Raw genomic sequence first — 9,467 nt, 5'->3', positions numbered from 1 at the left:
AGGCGCGGCGACACCGCGGGGCGCGGCCGAGGGGAGGAGAGAGCGGAGCGCGGGCGAGCGCCGGGACGGCCGGGCCTCGCGGGGCCGCTGCTCCGCCAATCTGCGGGCGCTGACGCGGGGGGCGGCTCCACGGCGCTCGGATATCAGCTGGCCTGGCGCGGGGCGCCTGGAGCTCCGCCGTGCGGGCGCTGCGCTCCGGGTCGGCCCGCTGCACCTGCCAGATCGCAGCTTCGCCCCGCGCGCCCCCTCGCGCTCCCCTTCTCGTCCCAGTCTTTCCAGCCCGGCCTTCTAGCCGCAACCTGACAACGCGGAGAAGTAGCCTTGTCACCCGCCCAACACCCGGAGTGGCCCAGCGGGAGCTTTGCACTCTGGATCGGACCCGCCGCGCCCGGCCAGGATGAACAGCCGCGCCTTTTGCCTGCACGCCCAATGAGTGTGGTAGCCGTCCCGGAGACCCTCGTCCGCTGTTGTGTTCCCTGTCACTACTGCCACCAGGTCCACCGACAAAGGCCACTGGCTGCCCCCCAAGATGGCCTGGAGAGCTGGTGCTTTGGTGGCGGGTGTCCTCCACGACGTCCGAGTCTGGAGACAGCCCCTGAGCTGGTAGCTACTCGTGCGCTGAATGGACCTTGACCCGCGAGTCGTTGCCGGCTTGGTGCCAAGCTGAGGGGTGCCGGTGTAGCGCGCGTCCGGAACCCCCTGAGCACGCTGGCCTGCGCGGCCATGAAGATGATCCTGGTGCGCAGGTTTCGCGTGCTCATCCTGGTGGTGTTCCTACTGGCTTGCGCTTTGCACATTGCTGTTGACCTGCTACCCAAGCTGGACCGGCGCGCTGCGCGATCCACGGGGGAGCCCGGCTGCTCCTGCGCTCAGCCGGCGGCAGAGGCAGCTGGCCCAGGATGGGCCCAGGCGAGGAGTCGCCCGGGGGAGTCCGCCGGTGGCGATGCAGGCTGGCCCAACAAGCACACACTGCGCATCCTGCAAGACTTCAGCTCAGATCCAGCCTCCAACCTAACCTCCCACTCCTTGGAGAAGCTGCCTCCTGCAGCAGAGCCGGTTGATCACGCCCCACGGGGCCAGGAGCCGGGCTCCCCGCCACTCCGTGACCGTGCACACCGCCCGCTGCTAAGAGACCCTGGGCCTCGGCCGCGGGTGCCGCCCCCTGACCCCAGCGGGGACGGATCGCTCTTAGCCAAGTTGTTTGAGCACCCACTCTACCAGGGTGCTGTGCCTCCTCTGACAGAGGACGACGTCCTGTTTAATGTGAACAGCGACATCAGGTTTAACCCCAAGGCAGCGGCAGAAAATCCAGACTGGTGAGCAAAGAATGAGAGGCTGGGGTGGGACTGTTACGGCGGACCCTTCCCGGAATAAAGACACCCCCTAGAATGCTATTTCACAGGCCAAGCATTTTGTGTACCGTTAGGAACCCTTAGAGGAGGCTGGGTAGGGACGCCTGGTGGGCGGGGCAGATGCGCCTCTTGCTCTGGGCCCTGCCTTTGTCTTCACAATGATTTCCTAAGGAGAAGGGCTGATGGGGTTTAGGAGGCCCCCAGTACCCTGGTGTGGGAAGCTGGCAGCCCACCAGGAGCCAGGGGAGCCCAGTGCTCCACCTACAAGGAAGCATGCTGGCCAGCCCTGGCGATGGCTGAGGAAGCAGATGAATGAATATGTTGGGAGAGTCAGCCAGGGAGAGCGGGAGCCGCCTTCCCCTGGGAGGGGTTGGGCTGCTGGCTCTGAGATCGCTGGGTGAGCTGTTCGGGGTGGACCCCTCCAGAAAGCCTAAATGTACCTAATAAGTCTTTTAAGTCCGGTCACTGGGGACAAAAGCAGCTGAGAAGTGATGTTGGCAGTGTGGAGACCTCCTGGCAAAGATGTGAACCGGGCCACTCTGACTGGCGGCGGGGAGGAAGACGAGCCATCCTGGAGCTATCTTCCAAGCTGCCCAGCTTTGTGTCCACCCCCTCCCCCACAGCTGCACAGATCCAAATAAGCCAGGCAGAGTGAAATATTAACCACCAGCTGGCTAGAGCAAATAACCTGCAAAGGTTCCCGGGCCGCCTGTTCAAAACAGCCTTAGAAATCCTTTCTCACCCTGGAATGTGACCAGGCCCTGTGCCTTGGGCCTGCACATGGGAGCTGTTTGGTGGCTTCTGGGCTGTGCTGGCCAGAAACTATCCAGCAGAGGCAGCTGAGAGAGTGGTCAGGGTGTGTCTTCTTGGAGGACCCCAGCCTCTCCTTTTGCTTCTAGTGCAGGACAGACTGGGAGTTGAAGGATTCTCACCTGTCAATCAAGCAGAGCTAAAGCGGCCCCTCTTCCCCTCCAGCCTAGCAAACTCCCAGAGGGTCTGCTCTTCCTCCAGACAAACCCATGGCCAGAGAAGGCAGGCAGCAGATCTTCTTCTGAACCCGGGCTGGAGTGACAGATTCCGTAGTCCAGCACCCCCCACTTATGGCTGCACTCGTTAAAATCAAATTTAGCCCCTTGCATCATCCTGCCCCTGGCCTTTGGAACAAAGGCAGCAAGCTGGGGAGGTTTCTGGCTGGCTGGGTGTGCCTACGACTTTCAGGCTGTCTGGTCCCAAGAAAAGCTGACAGTCCCTTCCCATACACTCCCAGCTGACATCATTCTTATGGGGGCACTTTTGGTGACCCCAGGACAGAGGCGTTGGGATAGCGCTGACACTCTGGGTCTAGGCTAGTGATAGTTAGGGTTGTCTGTGGCGTCTCTAGAGGGTAAATAGGAATTACAGGCCTCCAGGTGTGTTATTAGGCAGTGGAACCGCAGCCGGCGAGGAAAGTGCAGACACGGCAGTGTGCAGGCAGCTTTTAGTGAACCTGTACTTTGAGCCCAGAGTCGCAAGCCCTGACCCTCAGGACCAGCTCCCCAGCATTCCTCGGCCTCTTGCCTCTCTGTTGACACTTGACTGTAGTCTGTCTTTGTTCCGTGTAGGCCACAGGAAGGTGCTGAAGGAGCAGAATTCTTGCCTACTGGCGAAGCAGCCGTGGACCTCTATCCTAACTGGCTCAAATTCCACATCGGCATCAACCGGTATGAGCTGTACTCCAGGCAGAACCCGGCCATCGACGCCTTGTTGCAGGACCTCGGCTCTCAGAAGATCACCAGTGTCGGTAGGTAGCCACCTGCTTACCCTTGGCGCAAGTGCACCTTGGTGTGGGCACACCAGGGCTGTGCGGAGCTGGCTTCCTAGGCAGGTTACTGGCAAAGGAGCTGCTCTTTTGGGGTTGTCTAGGTAGTCACCTTGATGATCCAGGAGCCAGATGGATGCTTCGAGGTTCATTGCTGGCAAGTGAGGGTCATCACTTTGACCCCTGATAGGGTTATATGCAGACATATAGGCCCTCCCTCCCCTGTAAAAGAATACCCTGGTGACCCACAGTGGCTGCAGCACCTCCTGCCAGCACCTATGCGTGGGCCACCTTTGTTCCTCCTGCAGGGGCAGCTAGATTGCATGGCTCAGCTAGGGTGGATGTTCTGCACCTGCTCCCTTCAAAACTCAGTAGGGGTTCAGGGATCTCACCAGGTCAGGGAGAGGCAACGCTGGAGCCTGGGTATCCTAGATGGAGCGGTTTTAAAGGAACATCTCCAGGTTTTTGTGAAATCCAGTTTTCAGTTGCAGGAAATATTGGGGGCAGCATATTGGGGGCAGTTTCTGAGCAGGTTTTTGACTGCTTTCAGGTTGTGAGTGGTTGATAGTCCCTGTGGCTTGAGAGGTGGCATAGGACAGGCTGAGGGCTGGGGCTGTGCAGGGGTGGCCCTGGTGTGCCCAGCTGCACGTGTTTGGGTAGCCTGCCATGTGTCTTGAAAGCAGATCTGCTAACAGGCTCCCTCCGGTTATGGGCTTTGGGCCAATTGCTGACATGGAGCAGTTAGAAGCTGCCTGCCTGCAGCAACCACCTCTTTAGAGGTGTCTGGGGCTCTGCTGGTCAGCGTGCTGGGCTCTTGCCTGGTCAAAAAAGCCAGGACCAACCGTTTCCCCAGGGTTTGGTCAATTCACTTAGTAAAAAGGATTAAGCTAATGGTCTTCCACCCTCCCTTCTTCCACCAGAGAGATCCGAGTGTGCCCCCACCTGACCCTGCCATGCCCCATGTGGAATCCAGAGGCTTCGGGATGTGTGAGGAATAGTCTTTGTTGGCACAGGGACTTTGTTTTAAAAGAGCCACAATCCATGCCCTTTTCTCTTTGGAGTATAATATAACTGTTAAAGAAATACCCAAGCTGGGCATGAAAGGGAAACTTGTCATCTAGCTATGCAGGAGGCTGAGACAGGAAAATTGAAAGTCCAAGGTCAGCCTGGGTAACTTAACAAGACTCTTTCTTAAAACAGAAACAAAAAAGAGGCCTGGGAATGTAGCTTAGTAATAGAATTCACAGTGAGGGGCTGGGGCCGTGGCTCAGGTGTAGAGCACCTGCCTAGAATGCCCCAGTGAGGGGCTGGGGTGTGGCTCAGTGGTAGAGCACTTGTCTAGAATCTCCCAGTGAGGAGCTGGGGTGTTGCTCAGTGGTAGAGCACATGCCTAGAATCCCCCAGTGAGGGGCTGGAGTGTGGCTCAGTGGTAGAGCACATGCCTAGAACTCTCCAATGAGGGTCTGGGGGCGTGGCTCAGTGGTAGAGCCCCTGCCTAGACTCACCCAATGAGGGGTTGGGGTGTACCTCAGTGGGAGAGCAATTTCCTAGCACGTGGAAAGACCTAGTGGTGAGACCAGCTTCCAGAAGTACTGCTGCCTCTGTGAACCGTTCAGCTGAGGAGTAAGGAACGTGTACTACAGTGACCTTGAAGAGGGTGACTTTCTTAGGCACCTGCAGGAGGAAGCCTAGGATGCTTGAGTGCTATGATCCCCACAGCCAGCCAGCTGTTGTGGGGGCTTCAGTTGTCATTCCCTATCCTCACTGATACCTGTTCTATGCAAAGGGGAGGGGATCTATCCCAGGATCTCAGATCAGGACAGACTGGGGTTCCAGGGCCTCACCAGAAACTGTGCTCACCCCAAGGAACTTTATCTTCATGTACTTAACTTTGAGACGACCCCCCCACCACTTTGGTCTGATTTACTTGGGAAGGATGATGGTGCTAGGACCCTGACTTCACAGTAGGATGAACAGCTCTGTTGCTGATGAGGAGGCAGCCTAGACTTGACCTGTGCCTTGGTCTGGTGGGGCGTCCTGGAGTCAGCCAATATCCTTCTTGGTCACGGGATGCTTGAGTGGATGCTACACTGATGTGCTAAACACAATGACTGGCGTGGTTTTCATCCATTCCCAACCTGGACATGCTGGGTCCTTCATTCTGCAGGTACCCAGCAGCTATCAGAAGGTAATCAGTAGAAATGGCCATCACCTAGGCAGACAAAAGACACTGCCTCTCCCCCCTCCCAGAGTGCTGAGGGATCCCAGCTGTACCAATCACTAGCTACAAAATGTGATCCAACCTGAATGCATCTGGAGGTTGATCATGAGTTTGAGATCATTGTAAAAGCTGCCCTTTTCTCCCAAGGTGAGGTCATGCCTGCTTCGCGGCTGGGAGTGTTGGTTGTGAGGTTCTGACCCCCTAGTATTGGGGATCACTGCTAGCAGGGTATACGTCACTGGAATGCTTCCTTTCCGGGTCCACCAGTTCTGCTGCCCAGAAGGTTCAAAGATGTGACACCTGCCCCACAAATAGAGAAGGCTTCGGGGTGTAAATAGGAGTCAGGGGCAAGAGCAGAACTGGACTGCCCCTGCCTGGTGGATCTCCGTGTGGCAACCATGTTTCAAGACACACAGGCCTAGGGACCTGGAGTCAAAACATGTGCCTGTATCTTCTCAGGGCTGCGGAGTTTACACCTGCAGAAGTGGACCAGACAGCTTGCTCCATAGGGAGCAGCCTGAAATGACTGGCCATGCCACAGCACAATGCCCTGCATGGGGATTGCACACTGTCCTGGAGGCTGCCTGTTGGAGGCAACTCCCTGCCACCCTGGCTAACCTGACTCATCCTGAGCTGCCGCAAAGGTTGTCGTGGGTGTAAAAGTCCAGCCAAAGTTTTGAGCACACATCTGGCTCCTTGACACATAGTCTCTCCTGGGCATTCATCGTAGCGTAGCCACTGGGTAGGTGACAAGCTGGGTGCCTATAGACAGGATTTGCTTCTGCCCAGGGCCTGGTGCTACCATGACCTGGAGTCAAGTGAAACCTTCAAAAGCCAGTCCTGCCTTCCAACTTCCTTCCACAACTAGGGAAACTGAGGCTACAGAGAAGGAAGATTTGCTGATGGGTAGTATTCCCTTGATTCTGATGCAAGCTTCCCTGGGGCCGACCAGGGATGACTTTATTTTTTATATTTTTAATTTTGTGTGTGTCTAGGTGAGGATGTATGGGTAGCTGTGTTGTGTTTATTAGTGTCTGTGCACGTGTGCATAGGTGTGTGCGCGTGTCTGCAGCTGTTTATGTGCCCATGGTGTGAAGGTCTGAAGCTGGCGTTCGTGCTTCAATTCTTTTTTCATTTTTAACTTGTTGAGTCGGGGTCACTCACTGAATCTGGAGCATTCCGGCTCCCACTAGCCTAGCTAGCCAGCTTGCTCGGAGATTCCCTGTCTGCCTCATTAGGGCTGGGATTGCAGGCGGCCCACCACATCTGTACGGCTTTCACTTGGGTTCTGGGGTTCCAAACTCTGGTCTGTATGCTTGCACAGCTAGCACATTATCCACCGAGCCATCTCCCCAACCCCAGAAGTGATGGCTTTAATCTTCGGGTTTTTCATCTTACTATGAAATATGGAGCCGGGAAATAACTCTTGGGATGGAAACTGGTGCGGCGGGGGTGGGGGTGGGGGGTGTTCCACGCCCTCTTGGAACGGTTCCATCAAGTCTTGCCTGTTTAGAACCTCTTGCTCCTTTTTTTGTGAGGCTCTGTGTGGCCCACAGTGCAGCTAGCCAAGGCCAATAGAGATTTATTTATAGCCAGGCTCCAGGCTGCCTGGTAACGGGCCACTGCTACCTTTAAAGACACTACACACATCCACCTCTGCTCAGCAGGAAGTGGCCCGCCATGCCTTTGGCTGGGACCGGTGGTAATCAAATCCCTACCATGTACAATCATGGATGCAAACGCTCTACACTTGAAATTACTCGGGGGAGAAGTTCTCCCTGGAAGCAGAGGGTGAGGCAGCCTCTGGCCTGAGCAGAGATCTCTTAAGGTGGCTCCATCTAGGTCAGATCAAGGCCCGTGGTATGGAGAACAAGGCAGAACAAAAGAAAATGACTCCACAGGACTGAAGTCCTTGTCACTAATTGATCTGCCGGAGGGAAAGAATGGATGGAGATGGAATCGGGGAGAAATGGCCTTGAGCTTCAAGGAACAAAGGGCCCATGACTGGGGTGCCCCGGAAATACAGCCTATGAAGGGGGGAGGGTGCGGGGACTTCTCATTCCTGTCTGATGAGACAGAGCTAGTATAGTTCTCGAGAGGCAGTACCGGCCACAGCAGGGTTACATGTCCCTGCCTCTGACTCAGGGCATGCATGTAGGGTGGGGGAAGAGGGTGACTGCGGTCACAGACCTCAGCGGTAGAGGGACCCCCTGAAATAACAAGGATCCCAAGATCAAGTGCACCAAGTAAATGGCTGTTGCCTGCTCAGTGCCAAGGTCAGGAGCCAAGGGTAGTCTCCAGTGCGGATTTGGGTTGCCCCATCCCACCCCACCCCTGCCTGTTTTCTCCTTGTGCAGCCAGGAAGCTGCAGGGATTGAGCCCAGCTCCCACTCACCGCCTTGGCTTTCTGCAAGCCAAGCTCCATCGGTATATGTCTGGGCTTTCTTGTGACTGCCACTCTCAAAATAAAAGTGAGCTGCCTGAGAGGCGGCATGACATAGTAACACCAGGCTGCAGGCCACTAGGGCAGAAGGTGCCCCACGTGTGCCTGGTCTGAGCCAGGGACGGCCCCAAAGCCGGAAAGCCTCTCAATGGGCCAGAAGCTTGGAGACCTGGCTGCAGCCACCGTCAACGCCTGCTCGCTCAGCTTGTCCAGCCCCTCGTGTCAGGGTGGGTGGCTGCAAGGCCAGGGTCAGCGAATCTGCCTCTGGCCGCCACATAAAGGTGCCCCATGCCCATTTCCTCATGTCGAAGATTGGCAGGTGGAAGGGGACTGTGGGTGCCCGGCATCTGAGCAGTTCAGTGACATGTGAGACAAGCCAGGAAAGGCTGAGCGACATTTTCTCTGAATGTGAGTCTTCCCTAGGGAGGCCTTCACTTACAATGCAAACACCTGCCTCCATTAATCTTCTAGAACAGTCCCTTAAAAGGCAGCAAGGGGTGTGTGGGTGTGAAAATAATCAAGCTACTGCCTGACTGACCCCAAACAGAATCACCGGTCCCCTCGCCTGGATGAGACGACCAAGGTCAAGCCCAGCAGTGGTGATGGTCCCCAAGGGCCACCAGTCAGTATCTCAGGTGTGGCCCACTGGTCTTTGTTGGTGGCTTTTAAGATAGAATCTTCTGTATCCCAGGGTGACCTCAAACTTGCTGGGAAGTACAGGATGGCCTTGAACTCCCAATCCTCCTGCCTTTGCCTCCCCAGTGCTCAGGATAGAACCTGGGACAGGCTAGGCAAGTGCCTTACCAACTAACCTACACCCTTTGCCTCTAATAGGTCTTTAAAAGCATCAAATTAGTTTATATAAAGTGTGGTCTCCATCCACTGGAAACCACAGCACGGCATGTTAAGAGGTGCCCGGCGGCTCTCAAGCCTCAAGCTTGGGCCTCAGCTTCCCACAGAGTCACCTCTCTGCTCCAGTCAGAAGGAGGAGCTTTCCTCTAGACATGACTTCCCATCTATCTCTATGAGGAAGATCCATGCTGTGTACTAGCCCTGCCAGCTGTTGACTCCGCCACCCTGACCACCCATTTCTGACGTATTTCCTTAGCCCAGTGGGGACAGCCTAGTACAGACGCTGGTGGGTGTTCGCGTCCACCTAGACAGACGCCCGGAGCCTTTGCTGTAACGCAAAGCAGTCTGTGTCAGATGTGTGGGGTCTGGGCTCTGAGCAGAGAATACCCCCAGCCAGCTTCAGACAGCTTGCAGGGCTAAGGGTGGGCTGAGTCAGGACAGAGCCTTACAGTTTGTACCTCAGTCACCTCAGAGTTCTGTGTTCTAGAGCTCCTGGTTCTAGCCTCCTTGGGAGGAACTGGCCATGTACGGCGTCAGGGCAACAGGGAGGCAGATGGGGACCCCCCCCCCCGAGAAAAAGACTGACTAGACTGGGAGGTAGCCCAGTGGGCAGCGTGCTTGACTAGCATGCCCAAAGACCTGGGCTGTACCCAGCACTGCATAGACAGCATTGAGGATGCAGAGGCGAGAGGGTCACGAGTTCAAGGTCATCCTCAGCTAGATAGCCAGTTTTCAGTTATGTGAGAGCCTATTCAAAGCAAGAAAAGCAGGTGGCGGGGGAGGAGCGGGGACAGACCAAGC

General features: G+C 56.1%; 1 protein-coding gene across 1 annotated transcript in view; it reads left to right on the top strand.

Moving 5' to 3' along the window:
• Positions 1-231: 231 nt before the first annotated feature.
• Positions 232-9,467, top strand: part of Fam20c (FAM20C golgi associated secretory pathway kinase) — a 53,967-nt gene continuing 44,731 nt past the window's right edge. The window contains exons 1-2 of the mRNA XM_087903358.1: positions 232-1,316; positions 2,954-3,132. Of these exons, the coding sequence (XP_087759484.1) occupies positions 724-1,316; positions 2,954-3,132 (772 nt within the window). The 5' untranslated portion in view covers positions 232-723. The remainder of the gene's footprint in view (positions 1,317-2,953; positions 3,133-9,467) is intronic.

Source organism: Myodes glareolus, chromosome 2 (assembly GCF_982192425.1).
Source record: "Myodes glareolus chromosome 2, mMyoGla1.1, whole genome shotgun sequence".
NCBI classification, from domain to species: Eukaryota; Metazoa; Chordata; class Mammalia; order Rodentia; family Cricetidae; genus Myodes; species Myodes glareolus.
This window is presented reverse-complemented; position numbering and strand designations above follow the sequence as displayed.